This window comes from Drosophila albomicans, chromosome 2R (genome assembly GCF_009650485.2).
Source record: "Drosophila albomicans strain 15112-1751.03 chromosome 2R, ASM965048v2, whole genome shotgun sequence".
Lineage (NCBI taxonomy): Eukaryota > Metazoa > Arthropoda > Insecta > Diptera > Drosophilidae > Drosophila > Drosophila albomicans.
Window position 1 is genome coordinate 24341317 of NC_047631.2, and position 25435 is coordinate 24366751.

Consider the following 25435-nt stretch of genomic DNA (forward strand, 5'->3'; position numbering starts at 1 on the left):
TATTATCGATATTTCACAGCTGACCATGGAGTACTTTTGCACAAGTGGTTGAAACCGCTGATGCTGCGCTTCTTCGTTATTTGCTGTTTGTATTTTTGTTAAGTATGAACGATCCGAACAAATCGATTAGTGTCAATTTATCCTCGCTGCTCAGTTTAAAAGCTGAATTACAACGCAAACAACATGAAGTCAAATTGGCTAAAGCTGCCAAAACGCCAGCCAACGAATTTCGCCCCAACAAAGCGGCCAACGAGCGAGAGAAAACCAAATCTAGCAGCAGCGGTCGCGACAAAAAGCAAAACTACACAGAAATCAGTCGCAGCGACGAAGTGAAGGTGTATGAAGCGGAAGACTATGCACAGTTAGAAAAATCACGACGTGTTCTGGAGGCGAAGAGTAAGTTCTATGATCGCATGAGCCGCAGTGGCGGGAGCCTCAACTCCGATGATAACTGCCTGGTAATGTTTAATCGTAAGCGGCAGGAGCAGCAAGATGAACCAGAGCCGCCTTCAGAACCACGAGCAACAACGCCTCGGGAGCGACGGGTTAGCAGCAGCAGCGACAGTGATAGCTCTGATGAATCTGTGGCGGGCAACGATGAGGACGAAGTGGAGTATGTGGATTGTTTGGGACGCACAAGAAAATGCCTGCGCAAGGAACTGGCTGAGGCAAAGCGACGCGACAAGCAGCTTGCAGACAGCATGCCAGAGCGGTTGGATCAAACCAAAGCCAATTGGATGATTGATGTTAAAGGCAATCGAGGGAGCAATCACAATAGCGACATCGGCAGTAATGCCAGCGGTGATGATGAGCCCAGCTATGGACCTCGACCCACCGAAAGTGTGTTTAGCGATGCACTGTCCACGATGACCAAGCATGACGAGCAGCGCATGAACTGGGAACGCAAGGAGGTGGAGAATGTGGACAAACCCGACGTGCATTATCAGGACGTGTTCTTCGATGAGGCACGCACTCATGGTGTGGGCTACTATGCCTTCTCAACCGATGAAGCGGAGCGAAAGCAACAGCAACGCGAGCTGGAGCAAGTGCGAAAGGCAACACAATCGGAGCAGAAGCGACGACATGATTTGCGCGCTCAACGTGACAAAATCGTAGCGGATCGCGTATTTGCTGCAAAAAATAGAATAAGAGCACGCAATGGACTGCCGCCCATTAGCAAGGAGGACTACGAGCGTGAGGAGCAACTGAAGAAGGATGAAGCGGCAGCCGAGACAGCGGAAAGGGAACGGGAGCAAAAGCAAAAGGCAGACAAAGTGTCTGCAGAAAAGGCGGCCGAAGAAGCGGAACGAGAAGAGCTGCGCAAGGAGCACATACGCGACTGGGATAGGGACAAGAGTGGTGTGGCCAAGAAGCATCAGGAACAAGAACAGCCACCCGAAGAATGGCATTACAAAGCAGAGCGTTTGCCCATGTCGCAGGAGCAATGGAACGAACAGCAGCGCGCTGTGCGTGCTCCAGAGTTTGCACCCATGCCCGAGGCGCCGCTGAAGCGCACAAACTTTAGCAGCATGCCACCGCCTTCCGCGCTGTTGAGTGATAACCGAGAGTTTAGTAACTTTCACACTACGAAGCGCGAAAAGCAATTCCAGCGCCGCAACTACACGCCAGATGTTGCTGAAGAGCTGGATGAAGAGCCTTCGTCAAGTTCTCGAAGTCAAGGAGCTGCGATACCGCCACCTGATTGCCTAGACTCAAGTGCACCTTCGCTGCCGAAGCGTCCCAAAACTCAGGAGGAGCTGGAACGCTCCATTACAGCGGGTCTGAAGTTTCTACGGGATAACTGTGACAAAGGCGTCCTGGGCAACAAGGGAACTTGGACAGCTAAAGCGGACTATTAAGCTTATGCAGAAGATAAGGAATTTATCATTCGTATGTCATTTATTGCTTCATGTGTAAAAACAATAGTTTTTAGAAAAAAACTCGACAAGTGTGGAACTATTGTCTGCATTTAAATATATCTATGTTATGTACCTAGATTAATTCAATACAATTCACATTTTCAAAGTTTTAAGTTGGCTGCTAGAGAAACACGAACGAAACGGGAAACAGTTTACATATTGTGTGTAATTAGTGTTCTTCTAGTGTTCACAATTGTTTGTCTATGCTAACCTAAAACTTCTCGTCCCATCGAACTATATTAAATTATACATACAATTGAAAATATTTCCTACAAATTGAGCATAACTAAAAGTATTATTAGGTATTAATATCGTGTGTTGTGTGTGAGAGATTCGGGAGCAGAAGCAAATCTAAGCATCGGGTGTTTTTAAAGAAATTTGTGCTTTAGCCGTTTAGAGCATATCTCTGTCAACCATATCAACGACAATTTCGGACATCTTTTGTCTACACAGATCGTTGGGCGGAAAATTCAAAGTTGGCGCTCCTTCATCCTTATCGAGGTCGTCATTTCGATTCAAATACATGTCCGGAGCATCCTCCGAAGAACATGTGCTAATGGGTATAATATCCATTGCCAGACCCAGAGCAAATCGTCCATAGGCTTTCAGTTCCTGGGCAAATCTATAAAAAAAATTGATTAGTACATTTTGTTTTTAACCGTTTTTTAACGAACTCACAGTTCCTGAAACTTTTCTAGCGTATTGCAATGCTCAGGTAATTCAGTGCACAGTATTTCCAGCCATCTGAACAATTCCTCCGTGTAGATTTTGAGCATCGTCTCCAGCTGAGCGTCACGCATTTCCTTTGTGGTGCAACAATACAACAGATTGGCAATGTCCAAGGCAATGGAACTGTAACGCACTAGTTGAAAGTCCAACAACGCCACCTCGAGCACCTGTTGTCGATCTTCCGGATCGTAGCGATATAAGAAATTATTCACCCAACAATCGCCATGACAAATAGCTGATAAAGGTGATTCGGCGCTGGCCAATTCAACCATTTGGCCAAAGAAAGATGAACTCTCCGCAAAGTCACACAATGCATGGATATATTTTGAATCCGCAGGCAGCACATCGGAAACCATTTTAATGGCATTCTTTGTGAGACGCTCATAATAGTTGCGATACCAACTGGTATTTGCCGTGCAGAAAATGCCCTCACTAATCAGACTACACATCTTGTTAAACTCCAGCGGATGCTCAAATTTATATGCTAAGCTCAGCGCATGCAACTGAGCCACTTGCAGCAGTACCGTCTGCGTCTCCTCGATGCTAAGCCCCTTGAGGCGATCCGACATTTCAAATCCACGCACACGCAGGTCCTCTGGAAAATCGAAATTATTAGCAATTTGAGTGAATGTTGATATATTATAGAGTTACCCATTATGAGCAGATCATGTCGTGCTGTATAGCACTTGGGTAAGGCATTGAACAGAGGCGCTTCTACACCTGTTTTGGTGGCTTGAAATTTAAGTAGCTCCGGCATAATAGAGGTATAAAATTCCACTTCATTGCTGCAAAATATTTTCAGTTGTAAACTTTGCTTAATAACAATAATGTAAAATTAGTAGTATAGTAAATTAATACATATTTCCTTTCTTATATAGTAATCAACAAGCAATAAGCATTTGTTCATCAAGTTTCATTAGGTTGGATAGCTAATACACCGGTGGAATAATACACCGGTGGAATAATTAGAATCCTCCAGAGAGACAGTGATTATCTAAACCGTCATGTTTTAAACGAAAATTATATAAAAAAAAAAAAACTTGCCGAAATAGCCTATCGCTCTTGTAGGCCTCACGTTGGACAACACTCTCTGGCAGCACCTTGCAGATGACGTTCTGCTCCCATTTGTGTTCGCCGCCATCCAAACTGTGACGCTGTCCATTCAACTTGATGCGATACAGTGCTGCCGTATAGTTATCACCCCGGTCCGAGCCTTGCGTTAGCTGTTGTTATGTATAGAAGGAGAAGAGAAAGAAGAAAGAAACACGTCACATTCACACATACATGAACATTTGCAAACACCCAAGCACACACACACTTAATGACGCACCTCGAAAGTTTCGATTTGCACATCCGGCTCGACATGCTTGAATATCTCCTGAAATATATCCAACGTCAGAATTTGTTTATTTTCACTAGCCGCTGTCGTTGTTGTTGTTCCTGCTGCTGCTGTTGTTGCTGCAATCGCAATTGTAGTTGTTGTTGTTGCTGCTGCTGTTTTCGGCGTTTCTGTAATGCCCATTTTTGTTGCCAGCTATTTATAATTTGCACTTTTTCAGTCGAACGACGCAATGAGAGCACAGCACCGAACAGTTCAGTACAGCGCGTAATTGTTGTTTAAAAATCAATAAATTTTGTTGTTAACTTTGGTTGCGATACGTTGTCTTGTACTTTCGACAATTTCTTAACGTTTATCATCCATCGATTTTGCGTGAACACATGTTTTGCCCGCTATGCCTGCTTCTTCTTATTCAATTGCATATCGTCCTTTGCCGAAAATACGCATGACATCGCCAATATACCAAAAAAGAACTTTGGTCCTGTATTTTGCGCAAGTTAGCAGCGCTGCACAAACGTTCCAAAAGCAGTTCAAAAGCTGTGAGAACACTGCTTCAACACTGCTTGCTTTGGCGGCATTTGAAAATTTGAATTTAAAAATGCAGTTTTTTGCAATAGCGAATTTTCTTTATTAAATGTATTTTATGTGTATGCATGAGTGCACGATTAATTGATTAGCTAGAAAAGAATGGAACATTTGATGTTTTTTCACTACTACTATCGAGAAATGCCGCAGCGCTGTTAACATTCGAATTAATATTGTTATTATCATGTTTTTGCTTGTTTTCTTTTTTTTTTTTTTGGCTTAGAGCGGCGTTTCGAACGCCTTGACTACAAAATATGTATGTGTGTGTGTGAGTGTAAGAATCACTATAAATTTATTCAGTGCGGATGCTGCTGCTGTTGTTGCTGTTGCTGCTCCAGTGTAATCAGTCCCATGTCCTGTCGCAGCTCCAAGGATATGGGCAACGGTCGTTGCGGCCAAGTGCGTCGTTGCAGCAACAATTGTCCACTTGCCAACTGCCGATGCAATGCACTAATGCTCGGATATATGTGCTGCTCCACAAACTCAGCCACCGTGTGCTCATCGTACACTTCCCACAACAGCTGCTGCGACTCCCGCGCCATCCCACGCAGCTCCTCGATCAGCTGCGGCGTGCGCACTGTCAACTCATGCACACGCAGTGGTGAACTGAAGTTGTGCCTCACATTGTAGTCCGATAACCAGGCGCTGTGTTCCCGCGCCTGCTGCAAATAGACGTTCACTTCGTTCAATTTATCGTAGAGACGCATGGCATACTTGTAGACCAGATGTCCTGGATAACTGCAGACGGCAAACAGCTGACTGTGATGGGCATTCGGATGCAGTTCCAGCCATGGGTGGCCAGAGCGTCGACTGTCCGGCTGGAAGACGCAGCGCAGCACACGCAACAGTTCGTTGTCACGTGGATTGGTGCTAAAGTAACCCTTGGATACGGTGGACAGTGATGTCATCAGACTGGGCATGCCCACGGGCAGTAGTTCGCAGAGAACAGCAAAGTGATCGTAACGCTGCCAACCCGTCAGCGCCAAGCCACGCAATCCCTTGGAAAAGCGTCCGCCCTCCTTCGCGATCACCGCCAGCCAGCGAATGTTGTTCTCCAGATGCTGTTGCAGCGGCGGCACCAACAGGCTCTCCCCAAAGGCGCCCTTGAAGGCGGAGGCAGTCCAGGCACTGGGAAACACCTTGGCATAGGTGTCCCACAGTTGGGGCTGTATAAAGTGATAGATGTCGTTGGCATACACCCAGACCATGGGTTCCACATAGCTGCCGATCTGTGAATTCTGCAACTCACTCAGCGTCATCTCGCGCAACTGATCGTCCCAGATCACCACGTTCAATTGTGGCCAGCGACGACGCACAAAATGCGCCAAACTAATCACATGGGTGAGAAAGATTTCGCTGCGCAGTCGCTGGCGACAAAGCGAACATTCGCCCATGCGCTGCACTTCATCGCATCCAATGTGCAGATGTGTGAACTTGATGGGCAGCTCGGGTGTCGCGGGCGACGCATTGGCCGAGGGGCGCATGTGCAGCTCAATCACCTGGGTAAGCATTTGCTCCAGCAGCGCCATGCTTTGCGGTCGACTGGGGCAAATGGATTGCGGACTCTCGGGCAGCTCGCGCAGATGCTCGAATTCCTGCAGCTTCAGTGTGTACTCCAAGTGGCCGAAGGTCTGTACCAGCGGCATAATGCTGAGTCCGTGTTCAACCCAAGCAGTCTCCAGGAAATCCTTTGAAATGAGTGAAGAAGAAATATATTACAATTAAAAAGTCATTGAGTAATAATCACTATATTATTTATGTTTAGAGAGTATAAGAACTAATACATTTTTGGTTAAATGGTGAAATATTATTATGGAGAATAAAAAACCTTAAATTACACTACTGATAAATTCTATTTTCAAATTTAAACGCACATAAGCGAAGCTTATCGATAAGCAGCAGCCAGCTAATCGATCGGTTGCAGTTAGTAGAATTATCGATAAGCGACCGCCTACACAACGTTAACAAACTCCAATCGCAGCAAACATGTTTGATCAATACAAGTACTTGAAACAAAACAGCTCACTGATCTAACATGTTAAAGTTATCGCTGTGCTTTGAACATGTTTGGTGAACAAATGCTTGTACAGTGTACGAACTTATTTAAAAGCATTGATACTTTCACTTCAGATTTTTTTATTATCTAGATTTTTACTTCACATAGTACTGTATTAATTATATAATACTAAAATTGTGTAATACTTGTATACTGGATGTATGTCTTATTGTTGCTACATATGTATTAGATAGTTGGTATCCTTTCATGCTTTCATGCATTCTCTGTGCTTTGACTTCAAACATGTTCGATTCAAAATGTTTGAACGAACTTACATATTTTAAAGCATTGATAAAACTACTTTCATTTAAGATAATTTCTTATTGATATTTCTACTTCATAAAATTTATTTTATAATACGAAAATTGCGTAATACTTGTATACTGGAAGCATGTCTTATTGTTGCTACATTTAAATTAGTTAGAAGGTATTTTCTTACAGTCCTGCATTCTCCAGGCTTTGACTTCAAACTTGTTCGATTAAAAAAGGTTTGAACATGTTAAGTGAACTAACTTATTTAAAAGGATTGATAAAAAAAAGCTTTCATTTAGGAGAATTTCTTATTTATATATGTACTTCATAAAATATATTATATAATACTAAGATTGTGTAATACTGGAAGTATTTGTCATTGTTGCTAAGAATAAATTAGTTAACAAGTATCTCACAGTCGTGCACCGTTTAACATTACCTTCAGTTCGCTCTCCTTGTATGCATTGTGTGCCGCAAGTGGCTGCAGAGCACCGCTGTATGGAAACATGTCCTCGTACTCAATTAGCAGCCCCGTGGCGCCGAGAGCACGCATCACCGGCAGCAGCTGCTTCAGAAAACTGAGCTTGGGTGGCGCACCCTTCAGATCCAGATGCACCAATCGCTCACTCGGAGCCCGAGGCCCATCTGGACCAATCCCGGACACAGTGGGCACGCCCATGCGTTGCAGCTCGTGTTCGTATTGCGTCTGTCGCTCCGCAGAGCTGAGCATGCGATCATCCTCGGCATTGGCGTTCAACTCCTCCATGCCAGCGTTGCGTTGTCGCTGCTGTTGCTCGAGGATTTTCAAACGCTCCTGCTCGAAGAGAAAACTCTCGGCCAGCGGCAGCGGTGCCTTCTTCGCCTGCGTCGGACGCACAAACCGAACGTTGCCCAACAAACGTTGCTGCGCCGGTGAAGGCGGCGATCGATCGGCGTTATCCTTTTGCCGCTCGGCTCGTAAAACACGATTCGCTTGGGCAATCAATTTCTGTATGATGTGAACGTGCTGATAACTCGACTCACTCGATGGCGCCAACTGCTGTTGTTGTTGTTGTTGCTGTGGCTGTGACTGTGTGAGCGTTGTTTTTGTTGTATCGATGAGTATGGCCCATGTCCAGAGACCAAGCAAAACGAGGCCAGAGGCCAGCAGCAGAAATGAAAGTTTGCGGCGCCAAATAAATATCAGCAAATTTGAGTGCATCTACAAAGAGAAGAGAGAGAGAGGGAGAGAGGAGGAGGTGAGTGTGTGGGGCAACAACAAAAGAGGCTCTTTGCTTTTTATAAATATTTGAGGAACCAACAAGTAGCCCCCGGAGTTGTGCTATAACATTTTGCCACAGCTGCTGCTGCTGCTTCGCTACGTTACTCATACGCCACGTTGCGGGCAGCTGCTGGGGCTCATTGAGGTTAAGAGTCTGGCTGGCTGTCGAGTCGAGGTTCTTCTTCTGCCACTACATCTTGCTGTGGGTTTGTTTTGTGTATGTTACACACACAAGCACACACACATAGAGAAGTGCTTGAGCATGTGTTTGAGTGTTTGCTTTAGCTGCATTCAATGCTTTCGTTTAAATAGGCGCAACTGCCTGCTCATTTAAATGAAACGAATACACGCATACGAGTTATGTATAACTGCAACTTGGGCATGACCCCAACACACACACACACACACACACACACACGCACACGCACACACATTTTGCAAGCAAAGTCGAAGTTAAGCAGAAGAGAGCAGAGCACGTCTTTGACAGCCGACAAATGTAAGTGTTCAAGTGGAAATGGAACAATATGCAGCTGTCTAGCGGAAATTGAATTGAGTTTTCCACGAGCAGCAGCAAGAAACTTTTCACCCCCGCATCAGTTGTCGAGTCCGTGCTCATGCAATTCCATTGCAAAACTCTTTGTGGCCACTAGACAGACAGCTCGATGCTCGATGGCTGCTCCCAAGTATTTGAGGAGTATCATCAAAGTGAATACTGTTTGGATTTCATTGTCTCAATGCTCTCTCGCTCTCTCTCTCTCTCGCTTGGCCATCAAGTGGTCACGGCAAGTTAACTTTTATTTAAGCCGCTTACAAGTCAAATCTAATTGAATTGTGTGTGCTCCAATAAATGATACTTGACTTTCATGCAACATGTAAACGTGCAACGTTTGCAACAGTTTTACAATCCACTTGGACAACCCTAATGAGCTTAAACTTGTAAAATAATTATATTTTGTGAAATTTTATTTTGTGCGTTGTTAAATGAATATTGCTTAATACTATGAAATTTGATTTCAGAAAAGTTGCATTAACAAGCGATAAGAATGCTTCAAATTCAAAGAAAGTCAAAAGATGGAACTAAATATGATAATTACAGCAATTTATTAAATAAGGAATATATACATTTTACAAGTAAATGTAATTCCAATTACAATAAAATACTAAAGGCGCATATTGTCTTTGAAAAGTATGGAATGTAAAATAAAGTTTTTATAGATAAAAGTATTTACAAAAACCTCATTAATAAATAGTATTAAGAAATACTGAAGCTTTCTCAAGCAATAAGTCGGTTACTAGGCCTAAATATTGATACTGTATTGATCCTACCTACCCTGAATAATACGAATTTCTAAAATCAAGAATCTTCGTTTTAAAAATTGTATTCTGAAAATAAGACCATATTAAGAACAAATTCTGGAAACTAATATCATTAGTCTGAAGAGTGCCAAATTCGTAATATTTTTTTAAACTTATAATACAATTTTTGGCCTTTAAATTACACGATTTATTCCTCTTATTAAAAAGAACTTGGGTCTTATATGAAATGTTCTTAATATCAAGGTGTATTTTCTAACATAAACATTTTCATGTTCTTGACGCACTTTTTAGACCAAAATTCTTAGTTTTAAGACTAAAATCATGAACTTTTTTTTCAGTGTAAGAATATTTTCTATTTTTGTCTATTCTATATTATTTTCTTTATTTTATTTATATTCTATTTTATTGTCTATAACCATTTGATCCTCTACAAATATTCATATATACATATTTATTATTATGTTGCACTAGTTTTCTGTTATCGATATAACAACTTTATCTAGTTTACTTTTGTCAAAGTAACCAAATAGAGGACAGAATTGTATTTATTACATATTAGATGGCACCTTTCAAGTATTCTTGGTTTTTTTTTATGCCAATACACTACAAAATTGCAAACTCGCATGCCATCTGCTTACATTTTCCATGTGAGCAGTTAAGCGTATTAAAATGCAAAGAGCAACGAACGAATATTGCAACCGAAAAAAAGTGGCTGCCACATTTCCATAATCGAAATAACATTCGACGTCAGTTGAAATGCGACTCAAAGTCGCATTCAACTGGTTGAGTTGAGCATTACTTGAATGCATTTTAGCTGGCCATCATGAGAACGATCATGAGTGCCACTCAATGCCCCAAGTAAGTATGTATGTGCCCCATGTGCCTCAATCTAAATGGCTGACAATTCGGGGGATAACAAGCTGAAATGTTGCCAGCAAAGCGAACGAACGAATGAACGAACGAATTTCACAATTGTTGACCCAGTTGGCTGTCACTTCAATGCCACATGCAACTGTGTGGCAAGTCTCTGCCCTTCTATCTGTTTTTCTCTGTGGCAGCAACGTGTGACTTATCGTTGGCTTGTGCCGAACAATTTGATTCTAGCCAAAAAAAAAAAGAAAAGAGAAACGAAAAACGAAAAACATGGCTAAGCCTTTCTAGCTCAAACTCAAGCCACTTTCACCCAAAAGCCAAGCACTTATTTTTGCCAAAATCTGCTATCGAGTTGCCCCAACTCTTTTGTGTTGCCTATGTAAATTTCGCTGGACAAACAAAGCACAGGACAAATAACAAGAAGAGTCGAGTGGGTGTCAACCTAATGTGGTTTCTAGTCTGGGCGTCACTTGGTCTGATGTCGATGCTCTGACATTTGAGACTTTTATGTGGCTTGGACTGGAACTGGACCTGAACTGGATACTGTGGAGTCTGATGGACACCACAGCGTGCTAATTGCACACGCAGTGCAGCTTGCAACTTGCCACGATTTGCAGAGCAGTTAATAAAATGAAATTTAATTGCTTCGCCAGCCGCAGGGGCAATTTGCAGAGATGGCGACTCGACTGCGACTCGTTGTTGCAATTTATGCAGCCCAAAATTCAAAGCAATGAAGAGCTCTGCTCTCTGTGCTGCTATCACGCCCCCTGCAGCTGGTAACCGCCCACGTCGAACAACACAATTTGGCAGCTTGCCAAAGGCAAGGGCAACCAGCAACCAAAAAAAAAGAAAAATAGAGACAGAGAGTGAGTGAGAGAAAAAGAGAGAAAAACGGGCCATGCAAACGAACTGAACGAACATGAAATACCCCAACCATTATTAATTCAAACCTGACTCGCGGGAACAGTCACAAATTCAACAATATCAATAGACCCCAACGATTGCATCTCTTATTATTATTGTCTTGTAAAAGCAATATTTTTCAGTTTTTATGCCATTTGTTTTCTTCGCATTCGACTTGTTTACTTCGAAGTTCAACGAGTTTATCGCTGTCGAGCACACTCGACTGCATAATTTATACGCGTGTTTGATTGTTGACTCTTTGCTTTTGATAATGCAACTTTTCTGTTTTGATTTATTTTTTTCTGTACATACTATTTATTGCCTATTATTGACTCTTTGTTTATTAATTGACGTTTGATCTAGTTTGTAATTTATTTATTTTTTACTTGACTTTGTGTTGTTATTTTATTTCAGTATTTAATTGTATATTTATATATTTGTATATGACATCCACAAAAGTGGTTCAAAGGATGTAATTGAGTTGAAAACAATTCGATTTAAAGTTAGCAGATGTCAAAACAGAATTCTAAAACAGATCTCGATTTTCGGTTTGTAAATAAATATTTGTAACAGCTGTGGAGGCTAGGCGATAGACCCTATTGGTATCGGTTGGCATTAGCAAGTCGATAGGCACGAAGCTATTGGCATCATTAGTCGTTAGTAGTAGATAGTCTGTTGTAAGAAGTTAAAAAAAAGTCGTGAGAAGTAGATTATCAGTCGTTAAATGTAGAACAGTCAGGAGTGAGAAGGAAGCAGTATTATTTAAGTTTAATAAAACTATTAAATTATTTATATATTATTTAAGTTTAATCAAACTATTAAATATCCCACATATTAAATAATCAAAGTTTATCTATATAACCAACATTACACATATTTTTTATATATACTAATTTCCTTGAGCTGTTTTCCATGTTTAACCTAACACAATTTAAATGAATTTCATGTTTTTTATATTTACCATATTTTATATGCGTTGTAACTAATGTAACTAATAAAGTTATACAATTAGCAATGAATAAAACACATAAAAAAGTCATATTTTTTCATATTTCCATTCAAAGATAATTGTTCTCTTTCAAGTTTTTTCAGCTGTAAATTTGTGTGTTTTTGACGTTTTGCACAATTCTGTTTGTTGCATTTCTTATAGGTTTATAAAAAAGACCATATAAAGTATTATATTTATTTCAGATTTATTATTGCAGCTGAGCTTTTAATTAAATTGTTTCTGCTGAATTTATGCTGTTCGAAATAAAATGAAAAATAAACTCAGCCAACAACACACAACACAAGTTTGGCATGCCCAAAAGTCATCCATCAGGTGCAGGTAGGCGGAAAAAAACCTGAAACATTTTCCAAAATCCTTAAAGCCGCTTTGCTTGTTACTGTTGCTGTTATGCTTGTTGTTGTTACTGTTGCTGTTGTTGTTACTGTTGCTGTTGATGTTGCTGTTGGTGTTGCTGTTGCTACTGTGGCTGTTGCTGTCCGATTCAAAATGCACTCTAGCTTGCTATTTATGATTTTTGTTGCTGTTGCTGTTGTTGTTGGCTGCCGTCGTACGTACTACGGTTATTGCATGCCCTGGATTCTGCTTTAAAGTAGTTGCTACAACAATTTGGTTTGGCGCCCAACGTGGGTTGGCAGGGTTAAAGCCAAGCCAAAATGCTAGTGGAGTGCATGAGCATGGCAAATATTTTCGCCAAGTGCCTCCGACTGGCTTGAAACTCTTTCCTTTATCGCACTTTTACTTAGCCCTTTGCGCTTGAGACTCATAATCGCCAATTAGGCAATTTAACGGCTTATTAACGTCCATTAGCAAGCGCAGTTTTTCGTCGTTATACTCGAAAAGTTTCCTTTAAGAGCTTAAATATTTTTGCATGAAAAGCCAGAGGGAGAAAGGGAGCGAGAGAAAATGCAAAAGGGATATGCAAGTGTTGTGTCGAGTGGCTTGGGCTATGCACTCATGGATTGAGCAGGATTTAAATCAATAAGAGAGAGAGCTCATGCTCAATGGCTAATAAATCCTTAAATGTGGCAAAGGAGTCGGAGTGTCGAAGCAGCTACGTGTGTGCAAAGTAGCATTTGAAATATTGAATTCAATGGGGATGCAGATGTAGGGAAATATCTTATGCAAATCCATGTAATTCACTCGACTTTAAAGTTGCAATTTAATGCCATAAATTACATTTGCCCCACTTTACGAAAATATTCAAAACAAAAATGCATTTATATTTTGTTTTCATTTATTTCCATTTCAATTTGCGCAGGAAATTGGCAACAAAACCCCCAAATGAATCGCCCTTTTTTTATGCCAGATACCAACACCAACTGCAATTGGAAAACTTTTCACATCAACTTGCAAATTATTCGACAATTGCTGCGCAAAACGAGGCAATGAATGGAGCCATAGAAAAGGGCTCCTCGCAGCATTCTCTTGGGCAACTGATCAACTAAGTGCGTTCCCAGGCACCAGAAAAAAAAACTCGCAAATCTGTCACGTGCTAAAAGTTTCCTCAGGCTTAAAAATGCTGTGGCGCTTTTTGCTTTTTGCCGGCCAAAAGTGTTGGGCACATAATAACACACAGCGTACTTGGCTACCTACCTCATAAGTGCATTAAAACTGGCCAAAACTTTCACCGAGAGAGAGAGAGACACTGCTAGCTGTCGCTAGAATGAGACAGCTAACATAATTTAGAGCGAAGCACAAATCTCTGCGCCCTTAACTATGCAACATTTAGTTTGTCAGCGCGCGCGAAAATAACAGCTGCACAATTGCTGCATCAAAACTCAAAGCAAGGACATATTGTTACCCTGTAACTTATGGCAAATGCAGTGGGTATACTAAAATGAAGTTTACTTTCGACTTGTATTTGCAAAAGAAGAATATAAAATAAGCTGATTAACCTCGTAATATTGAAATGAATTTCGCTTTCATTGCTGTAAAATGATGTAAGCGAAGCTAATACAAAACGAGATCCTATAGTTTTAAAAATACATTATAGTAATACAAAATCAAAGAAAGCATGCTTATTTTCTAAGATTTTATAATATATTTTTAAAATTATAAATATAGATTAAGATATCGTTTTTTATTAAAAATATAAATTTGGTTTTTTTTATATATGTATATTATTTAAGTATATCAAAAGTAAGTGTTCAATAATTCAATTATCAACAACAACGCACCTTTATAAGAAGAGAACTGCATCAATCAAATACAACTCTAATAAACGGAACGTATACGTAATAAACCACACACAATAATATTTTAATTCCAACGCAAATTTTAACTGCTGCCTCAATTTTAAGGTTTTATTCTCTCTATATTTGACTTAAATAAAATTCAATTTTCACATGTTATATACAAAACATAATTGAATAAGCTTTAATTATATATGCAACCTTTTTGTTTTGTCATAATCAGTTTTTGAGTGACAGAATAATTTCTTAAATCATAGAACGAAAATTACATTTTCTTCTTAATTACTATAAATAATGAATAGACTATAAAATTCCATCTTTATGTCAATTTATTTTGCCCCCTTTTTAATTGCATATTTTGGTAATTTATTAACTCATTGGAAGCTTCACTTAACTTTGTGAATTATTTGTTCGTATTTAATTTAAAAGCGACATAAATTCATTTACTTAATTATTTTTGTATTCAATTGGATTTGTTGCCGAGTTTAGTTATCTTTATTTTATAAGCATCATAAAGTTGTGTAATATGTATGAACTATCATACCAAAGGCCAAAGCAGCCAGCGCTAGTAAATGTACGCTAGGTTATAAATTAAATTATAATCTAAGCATTATAATAAATAAATAAATATAAACTATCATTGTCCCCAAGCAGCATTTAATTATTCCCAAAATACAAATATAAAATTAATACTTATTAAAGGGTAACCTCGAGTTGCACCAACTGCAATTCCCGCACATTTCGACTTGTTTTGTGTTGCGATGTTTTTTTGTGTCGTGCGACAGATTCTGACTGCCTCCCTGCCTCCGTCTGCCTTTGCCTTTGCAGGCTGCCACAGGCTGCCAGGATGCCGGGCGACCTGACTGGGCTGTCTAGGATGTCGCTGCTGTCTGGGACAGGACATAAAACGGCGCACGAGGCTCGTGTTTATAATTTGAAATGAGTTTTTCCTGCATTTTAGCGCAGTCGACACAAACACACAAAACGTTTTTAGACATTTTGTTTGTTGTTTGTTTCACTGATTTCTAAAAAAGCATCAACAATAGCTAGAGAGCCCCACTATACTCCGTCTGTCTGTCTATTCATGGTTGGACTGCAGAAGGGAGGGAGAAATGGAAACATGATTCCCTTGTGGAGAGAGAGAGACGATGTGTGTGTGTGTTGTGTGGTCAGCGATTTGTATTGTGGCCATCGAACGTGTGTGGGGTTATAAATGTGTGTGTGTTCGGTAGAGAAGCCTGAGGCTAAAGCCAGAACAAGCCTGGGGCTTACATTTGTCGATTGAATTCGTTCATTTCCATTTAATCGAATTTTCCCATTCTACTTGTGGATGCGTTGCATTGCGTTCAATTACATTGTTATGCGATTGATTAATGACTCGGCACGGATGTAAGATAATGTCACGTCATGTTCATGTTGAATATGTTTAAATATACATATCATCAATATCATCAGGAAGCCGAGTCGAGCCATTCAAGAGCATTTATGTAAATGATGCGGTTTGACGCAAAAATTACCCGAATAATTTGTAAACGAGACTTTTATGCGTTCATTCATTCATATGAATAAATAGTCATTTCTGATTTTATATATTTAATAAATCAATTTGATAAATGTCACTTTACAAATTAAACAACTTTACTAATATTTGCTTTAATATTCAACCACTTATTTATTCTAATTTATTCGTAAATAATAAAGTAAATGCCTGATTAATTCATTTATTATTTGAAGTTGACTTCAACAAGTTTTAATTGAGCTCAAAGGATGTCAACTTTGTCCTAAACTATGCAACCAAGCGAATACCTCTCAATGCTCATTTCATTTTCATTTCCTTTCCATCATTGAACAACTGAAATCTTTTCATTTTTATACCCGATAGGGAAGAAAGGTATTCTAACATTGTGACTGTAGGAAATGTATGTAAAAGTTAGAAAGAGGTATCTCCGACCCTATAAAGTATATATATTCTTGATCAGTATCAACAGCGGAGATAATATAGATATATCCGTCTGTCCGTCCGTCTGTATGAACACCTAGATTTCAGCGATGATGGGGATATAATTTTTTGTTTTGGCTAACAATCTGGTATATTTTGTAATATATGGTATATTTTGAATGTATTGGTATATAAATATACCAAATTTATGTATGTGGTATATTATTTTGGTTTATTATAGATAAAGATATTCAAAATCAGTACCGCGTATTTCACAGTCGAGCTCACTCGTCTGTAACTTTCTCGCTATTTTTATTACCTTTGCCTGTTTTGATTAAGATATTCGAAATTCGTCTCGTATTTCTATCAAAGAACTAGACTATGCCATTTTCTGCATTTGTTTTATTTACATTTCTCTTTTCACATTCCCTTCGTTGCTCTCTGATTTGTTGTTGTTTGTACTTTGCGATTGCAATATGCAATAAACTATTTGGACCGTGGCAAGCAATGTGCAAACATTGTGTGCTGCCTCGGATAAGAGGAGTAAGTTCTATTTATTCACCATCGCAACCAGTTAAGCAATCTGCATCATTAATTATTTGATTGTTTTAACTTTTAAATGCGCTTGCGAATGTCTGAGTGAACATAGCATTGTTTATGTTTATTGTTTGCTCGCTGCTTCTTCGACTTTTTAATGTATTGTTTGTACCCTGTAGATGCTGTAAGTAGCAGTGGGGTATGTACAACATTTCAAAAAATGTATAAAAAAAATTAATTTTAAAATAAAGTTACAAATTAGTATTTAATACTAGATGATAACATTAAAAATTTACTAAGAATTATAATAATATTTGAAGATAAAGATAGCCACAAGTCTCAAAGATCTGTTGATACTAATTTATACATAAAAAAGTATTTAATACTAGATGATAACATTAAAAAATTAAAAAGAATTATAATAATATTTGAAGATAAAGATAGCCACAAGCCTCAAAGATCTTTTGATACTAATTTATATATAAAAAAGTAAAAATCTTCAAAGAAAAATATATATAGAAATAGTGATAGCGAAAAAAACTCATTAATCGATTAATGAATCGTGTGATTCATTTGGACTGTGAAATAATTAAATGCACTTATTCGAAGAACAATGAAAAAAAATCGATCGTTATTCTAAAGAAAATAGTCTATTTTGCGTATCATCTGATTAATCTTGCCATCACTATATACAGCTTGAATACTTTCCACTTTCCTCTATTGCAAGAATTATTGTCAGATAAAAAGAAATTCATATCATATTTTCTTCTCAGCTTTGATAAATTTCTCGCTAAGCAATTGATTTTAATTATGTGTATATCTGCATATTTCAGCTTCAAATTCTGTGAATTTTAAATCACATAACTTGTTTTCATTAGCAACACTAATCAATAGCACAGCTTTTGGTCGTGCATGCCACACGATGAGCATACTCATTTATTAATTCCAGTAAAAGCCATTAAAAACATGACGTTTTTGTGCCTAGACTGCAGCGAAGGCTTGAATACAGCAGCACCTTTATCCTTTCCCAGCTACGTCCCACTCCCCCTCCCCTCCCACTCCTCTTTGCCAGCTGCCATTAACACTCACAATCAGCTTCAGTTGCTCCGAGTGGTTTCAACTGCAGTGCTGACGACTCGTGTGAGCCTCTCTCGTGGGGATGACGGCAAATGACGAGCGTTGACAACAAAATGTTTACTAATGCAGAGCCACAAACACTCACCACACTCTCTCACACACACACACACTCACTACTCTAGTCCATGTGACGCCCTGTAATGTGCTTTGGAAAGCTTCTAACGATGACATCTCCGCCTGGCCAGACAAATGACACAAAACCTCATTCCATTGCAGGCTTCGTCGTTCTCTAGTTCTCTCGTTGATGTTTGGTTTCATTTGGTTGGCATGCACTGCGAGTCCTGGGCCTGATTGATGTTTATGAATTATTAAGTGCACAACTAGCGGCAAGAGCGAATGAATTGCAGCATCCTTCAGACATCCTTGAGGTTCGCTCACTACTCAGCGATGCTGTTTGTCAAGCCATCAAGAGTTGAACCCCTCCGAGATGGACGCTAACAACTTGCTGTTCGGTAATTTTGGGTAAGTGTCAAGAGAGTCGAAAACTACCATATAGTGTCTAACATGATCTTAGGCCAGTTTAGTATAATGGTAATAGATCTGTGTGAACAGAGAGCGATTTGTGAGCAGAAACACTTTACTCGAAAATGAATAATAAAAATATTGAAATTTTGTTGAATTTTCAAAAATAAATAGGTGTAGTTTTAAAATTATTGTCGCGATATTTAGTATATAAACTAATATATACATACATTATTTATATTTCCTGAAAATTTAGCTGCGATCAAATTCAAATTGTAGAAGTTATTTAAGAAAAACTTTTGTATGGCAAAAAAGCGTCTACTGAAATGTGAATTTGGCTACTTTGGATAACAAATGGGTATATTTTGTACTATATGGTATATTTTAATAATTTATCAATATACCAAATACAGGTATATTGTAGTATTTTTTGGTATATTAATTTGGTATAATTTTAGATATGTTTCAATTAAAGATGGGTAGCGGGTTCTCAACAGTAGGTTTCTTACTTATTTTCAATTGCTGCACACAATTAAATAGCTTGAATTTATTTGATTCAAATTAATCAAGTCAAAACTAAGCTCGCACTGTAAAACTTCACACACTTACAGACTTTTCACTTTCTTTTTAATTAAGTAAAAATTTTCTGCTGAAATCAAAACAACAGGAATCTCAATCAATTGCTGATTTTCAACGTCTTTATTGACTTTATAAAATTACCGAACTATGCTGCAAAAACCTTGACACCCCGAAGAACTTAGTTCGTTGTTCATTTACCGCACAAGTAAAAGTTTTGAGGCAAAAAAAAAACCGAACTAACTAAGTTGTTGTCAATGTCGTTATGGTTGTTGCTCATTTCTCATTTCTAATTCGTCCCATGGCCAAGAGGAAAACTTGCGCAGGTTTATCCTATTGTTATTGATGAAGTTGCAAGCAGGTCAAATATTGTGGCTAAAAACTTTCGAGTCAATTCCTTTAGCCGCCACACACACACAAACACACACACACACAGAGAGTTGATCCAAGTTTTAGCTCTCAGAGCACGCGTTTTGTCTGGAACAGACAAGACGCAAACACATGTTGGAAATGGCTTTGAATTACGCTTGTGTGATCAACCTTTTTTTCCGTTTTTTTTTTTTTTGGATTCTATTTTCAGTTTGAAAAGTTTTTTAAGCCACTTTGCTGTCGAGTTAAAGGTAATTGAATTCAATTTGAGGTTGACTCAATTTGCTGGCTTTTCTCTCAACACTTTGAATCGATGATGTTGGCTTTAAGTTTTTGCATTCATTAAGCGCATCCTTTCCTCAGTGTTGGCAGCGTTGTCCCCGCAATTGTCTACTAATTGCGAACGCACACAAATTAATCAACGTCAGATAAAGTTGCAGCAAAAGATGAAGACAACGTGGCGTATGCGCAACATCCGACATTTGTTAAGTGTGTGTGTGTGTTCTTCCTGGCCATGTTTTTACGCTTGGCTTTTAATCTGCCTTTAAAATTAATTAAGTGCCTCTTTGTTGGCCATGCCCTCAGCAGTTGTTGTAGTTGTCGTTGTCGTTGTCGTTGTTCCGCATTGTTGCAACGTGTCTGCGCCACAAAGACACAGCAGGGTAACGACTGAAAGCAGCTGGCTGCTCATCTCCATGCCAAAAGACATCGCCAAGCATCTTAAGACTTTAAATATATGCGAAATTGCAGCATTAGCCAACTACTCTAAGATTCGCTTTGGAGAACGTTTTGCATAAATTCTGCAATGCGCTGCGCTTAAATATTAATTTTCCGCTTCGTCTTTTTGGCATATTTCCCCATTAGGAACTCGACGCACACACACACACACACACACACAGAGGGAATGCAATTAAAATATTTGCACTAATTTCATTTGGACCGACGCAAAATTACCATAAAAACAAGTAATAACTGTCTTAGTAGAGAACTAAAGACTAAGCGATACCCTGCAAAGTGGGCAAATATTTAAGTTTCCCAACTATTCATTACAAATTTATGAATAATTCTTGACTTTGAGTTTCGCTAAAGTTGAAACTTTAAAAGATTAAACTCCACCGAGGTTGTGCCCGCTGGCAAATTGTTTCCAGCATCAACTCAAGTGTTTATTATTCGTTGCACACTTGAGAGACCCAAGAGCATATGGGTACAGGGCATCATTATAACAATTTAAACGAATTAAGTGCAACAAAAACAGCATATAGCTGCCTGCTCCTTCCTCCTTTCTCTGTCTATCTCTCTCTCTCTCTTTAGCCACAGAGATTGTTCATGTTTTATACATGCAAATAAATTTGCAACATTTTGCTAGCAAAGCGCAGCGCAAAACTGTCAGACGTCGCTCGTTTTATACTCTATTAAATATGAATACGCTTTGACGTTAATAAATCATCAAGCTCTGACGTCACAAACTCTTGGCAATTTGCCCGGGGTGGCAACTCTGGCTGGTGTTGGATAAGAGCATTGGAAACATTTAAAATGCCAATACTTGTAAGTGCATTAAATGTAATTGAAATTTATGTTCTACGACTGATTCGAAATGCCCCATGCTGCAAGTGACAAAGTCGAAGAAGAAGAAGGCCTGTCTTGGTCTTTGCTGCAGCTCATTTTGCATGCGGAAAATGTGGCGGCGCTTTGCAGCTCTTCCAAATGAGAAGATTGCATTGCAGTTGCTGTGGGTTTGCCTTAAATGTTATTGTTATTGTTGTTGCGTGTGGCACGTATCGCGTTGCCGCTACACGTAGCCCTTGCTTACTTTGTTGTCGCTGTCACTGCATAGGCGTGGCGCACGCCCTCAAAATGCCTGACACAGCCACAACTGTCTGTCCTGTCTTCCGCCCCCCTCAACCCCTTTTGCTAACTGCCAACTGCCAAACTGGCAACAAACAGCGGTCGGCCTCTGCTCTGACTTCAAAACGCACTCATGCAAATGTAACACGCAGCTGCCACATCTGCCACATCCGCCGCATCCACACGCCGTTGCCTTTCAGGCCACATCAAATGCAGCAACAGCAACAACAGTAGCAACAACAATGTGATAGGTGGTAAGTGAGAAGGCTGCAAATGAACACTATAATGAGTTGTGGCAACAATGCCAATCGCAGTTGAATAGTTAAACCAACTATTAATGCACTCAGATTTGTGGCATGTGCCACTGATATTTACTATGCTTATAATTTCCATACTATTGTGTGTTGCAATAGCAATTGCAATCCCTTGTGACACGACACCCGCTGCATGCCACATATGTACACACATGTATGTACGCACACACATACAGCAACAGCAACAACAATTTCCGCTTTTGTCTTCCAATTTCTGTCAGCTTTTACAGCGCAAACTCTTTTGGTTCTTCTTCTGTTTACATTTTGGCTTTTGCCTTGGCTTCGCTCGGCTTGCCTTTGGATCCCTTAGGAATGCGGCGACCACAGTGCACTACGTGCCATTGTTTGAAACTTTAATACTCGATTTTAGCAGTACACATACCATCTCTTTCTCTCTCTCTCACTCACACACACACATACTTATTTTCTGGCTCATGCGTTTATGGAAATTTATAAACAAAAATTTGTTGCGTGCTTTTCGGCGCTGCGGTTGCTCTCCGTCTGAGTGTGTGTGTGTGTGTGTGCGCTTTAATGTTGCTGTAAATGTGCGGCAGAACGTATTCCCCGAGTTGCAGCGCTAATGAAATATTTAATTGTCATTTTTGGCGTTGTCAAAAATTTAAGTAAATTAACTTTGTCAGGCGTTTTAATTAAGCGATACGCATACGCAAAAAACCTTCAAATATTCCACATGAAATGCGAACCCGGCTGGCAATTTAAATTTAATGATAATGAGCCCGCGCTCAACAACCTACATACATATTTTATTTGCAAGCAAATTTGATTTAAATAAATTTAATGACATCATGAGCGAGGGAAGTTTGTTTAGTCGTCTACTGTTTGAGTTGCCCTCGCTTGTACATATGAAAGTGTAATAAATGTTGCCTACTTTTGTGGGTCAGAGAACAAAGCACGGCGCATAAATCAGCAAAGCATCTTTTTCGTTGAAATGGCAATTGAATTACGAGTAGAGAGAAAGAGCAACCTGCAAATGCAGCGGAAAAGCAAGAGGAAACGGAAGCGGAAATGGCAACGGCCCGCCTTCAAGCGAACATCATAAATCCTGGCTGTGAACCGAAAAAGGCGACGACGTCTGCCTGGATGAAAACTGCATCCTTACGTGCAATCCATGATGCTCTTGAAATATGCTCGCATCAAGCAATATCAAACGACCCTGCAGCAAGAATGTGTCTGTATGTGTGTGTGTGTGGTACATGTTGTTCTTGTTGTCGCTACTCGTTGTTGTTTATTCTCACACTGTTGCAACATACGCACTTATGTATGTGTTTATGACCCGGAGGCCACCCAAGTTGCTAATCAATTTGTAAGGCTATAAGCTGCAACAAACTAACGTGCTGTTAACTCATTAAATTGCAACGTGCTGCGCAATCAACTGCAAATCACAGACAGGCGCAAAAGCTCAAGTAATTTAATCATTTGCTGCAATAAGTGCTACATTTGATTTTTAACTTGCAAACTAATTATCGTTTGTTATCGATAAATGAAACCGATCTTCACCAGCTTACTTTTTGAACAGTGTGACCATTCGCAGTATATTATTTGGTATTCAACTGACGTCGTTGGCGGCTTTTCAATTTACGATAAGAGTGAAAAGAAATCAAAAGAAAAAATCACAAACAGGTAAACGGAGTCGATGCTTTCAATTACCTGTTTGGCTATTTTCCAACAATAGCTATTTTAAATCAAACGACATACTTTTGGTTGACAGCTTATTTCAGCTTCGCAAATGAAAAATCACTCACTGAAGTAGTAGTAGAAGTAGAAACGAAAATCAGGTAGAATAGCACGAAAATTTATTTTGGCATTCAAAATAATGTTAACAATTGATAATTAAATTGATTTTTACAACATTAAATAGAGAATAACGTGTAAAGCCTTTTAAAATTTAAATTTTAACAGCTCATTGACGTGCTTTTAACCACATTTAAATATGGAAAATTGCTTACTTAGCTCTATTGTTGAGCAACGAAAATTGAATTCAATTCAGTAAAATGAAAGAAATGCATAACGGAACTGTAGTTAAGCCCTTTGGTGCATCGCTGTTGAAACGAATTTAATTGAATGCCACACATACGTACGACCAGAGACCAACAGCATAGAGGGAATAGTAAAAGTTGAACGTTGCAAGAAAAAAAGAGAAAATATTGTAACGAAAAACCAACAGCAGAAAGACAGCATAACAGAGCCCAGGCTGAATTCGAGTCAGATTTGCAGTAAAAATTACGAGCACAGCAAAAATCCAAAAAACGAGCAAAAAAAAAAGAAAAGAAAAGAAAAGAAAATATGTTGCCCTTGGGAGCTGACAGTCGTCGAGTGGTCGTCCAAAATGGGCGCTTGTAAATAAATTCGAAATGCAAAAAGGATTACAGCCAAACGATTTGCCCAATAAAATGTGTCAAATAAAAATTGACAAAAGGGAATTGACAGATAGTCCCACAGCGCTATTATGCATTTTGTAAATGCTTAACTCAATTCAGCGCAGCATTTTCCCATTTCCATTTAGAGCATTTAAGATTTAAGCTACAGTTCAAATGCAACAAAACATTTATGTGGAGAAACAATTGTCGCCACTTGGACAAAATAGCCCAAAGCTATCACGTGGTGTTTCCAGACAAAACACTAGAGATTCAATTAACAACAAAAAAACAATATTGAAACTTAACTGTATTGCAGTTTCGCTAGCTGACCTTCCACACGGTGTGTTAATTGAATTGAAATTTATAATTAATTAACTGGAACATTAATAAACTGCATGGCCAGAACTTGGAGCGCGGACGCGGACACGGACACCAAACAATGCACGAGAAATGCGGATGAAAGTTCCAATTCCTTACGATGATAAAAATCCGTGGCACACACCGTTGCGGCGCACAGTTGCAGTTGCACTGTTTCTGTTTACGCCACGCGGCAGTTATTATTTGGCGGCAAGGCAAAAGGTTCTTGCGCACTAGCAACGCATCTTAAAGTTTCATTTTGAATTTTAAACGGTTTTTCGCATGCAAACAAAAGCTGCTTAGCACAAAGTTCCCAACAGAGCTTTCACGCTTTAATCAAAAATGTCGAGTTAAAACTCGTTATTACATTTTAAGTCAAATAACTAATTGGAAATAATTTATAACAATTTTAAAGTAATAAGAATTTAAATATGTGCAGTTGAAATTTTCTTAAATTACAATTATTTGCAGAAGATCTAAAACCTTAACGGAAGAAATGACCGTTAAAACTAACATTTGAATGATGCAAAATACCGGAAGTGTCTTTTGATATATTTTAAACCTTGTCGTCTAAATTCGTGCTTATAAGTTTCTAAAACCAATCAACAAATGATCAAAGCAATATAAAGGAACATCAATTTTAAATAGTTTTTTTTTTTTTTTGTTTAAAATATTTACAAAAGCAAAACGATTTTTAAAAGTTTGCCTTTCATTGAAAATACGTATATAGTTTGTAAAGTGTTACCAGCTTGAATTTATCATAACTATTTTTTTAAGAAAATTAGTGCATTTCCTGATTTAACTTGTGGTCACGCTGCTCATGTACAAGAATTAACATAAAGCCGCTAACAAACCAAAACTGGCAGATTTGTGCAACATTCACTATATTTATTACTGCATGATCCAGTTGTAATTTGAATTATGTAATATATGCATACTCACCCATTTGCACTTTCTCCGTTAACAACTGTGACAACAAAACCAAATGCAATACGACGCACTCGCAGTCCAATCACATACACATTCGCATACTTATATGAAGTGTGACCTGGTGAACATTATCAAGGTGTTGCATTCTGGTATATC

The 25435-nt window shown here is 39.0% G+C and overlaps 3 protein-coding genes across 4 annotated transcripts; 1 reads left to right on the forward strand and 2 right to left on the reverse strand.

The window, feature by feature from the left end:
• Window positions 1-25: 25 nt before the first annotated feature.
• Window positions 26-2025, forward strand: LOC117575721 (coiled-coil domain-containing protein 174). The gene has a single exon (XM_034260061.2). The coding sequence runs from the start codon at window positions 105-107 to the stop codon at window positions 1857-1859; it is 1755 nt and encodes a 584-aa protein (XP_034115952.1). The 5' UTR covers window positions 26-104; the 3' UTR covers window positions 1860-2025.
• Window positions 1881-4399, reverse strand: LOC117575724 (uncharacterized). Its single transcript, XM_034260066.2, has 5 exons — window positions 3979-4399; window positions 3693-3871; window positions 3300-3433; window positions 2598-3243; window positions 1881-2541 (listed from the first exon to the last, which is right to left on the reverse strand). The coding sequence occupies exons 1-5, from the start codon at window positions 4168-4170 to the stop codon at window positions 2313-2315; spliced, it is 1380 nt and encodes a 459-aa protein (XP_034115957.1). The 5' UTR covers window positions 4171-4399; the 3' UTR covers window positions 1881-2312.
• A 202-nt stretch (window positions 4400-4601) lies between these two features.
• Window positions 4602-25397, reverse strand: LOC117573783 (hexosaminidase D). Of its 2 annotated transcripts, none has more exons than XM_034257189.2 (3): window positions 25292-25397; window positions 7320-8081; window positions 4602-6260 (listed from the first exon to the last, which is right to left on the reverse strand). In XM_034257189.2, the coding sequence occupies exons 2-3, from the start codon at window positions 8079-8081 to the stop codon at window positions 4869-4871; spliced, it is 2154 nt and encodes a 717-aa protein (XP_034113080.1). In that variant the 5' UTR covers window positions 25292-25397; the 3' UTR covers window positions 4602-4868. The 2 variants fall into 2 exon arrangements, with proteins under 2 accessions (XP_034113080.1, XP_034113081.1); XM_034257190.2 differs by lacking the exon at window positions 25292-25397 and adding an exon at window positions 24299-24510.
• Window positions 25398-25435: the final 38 nt, after the last annotated feature.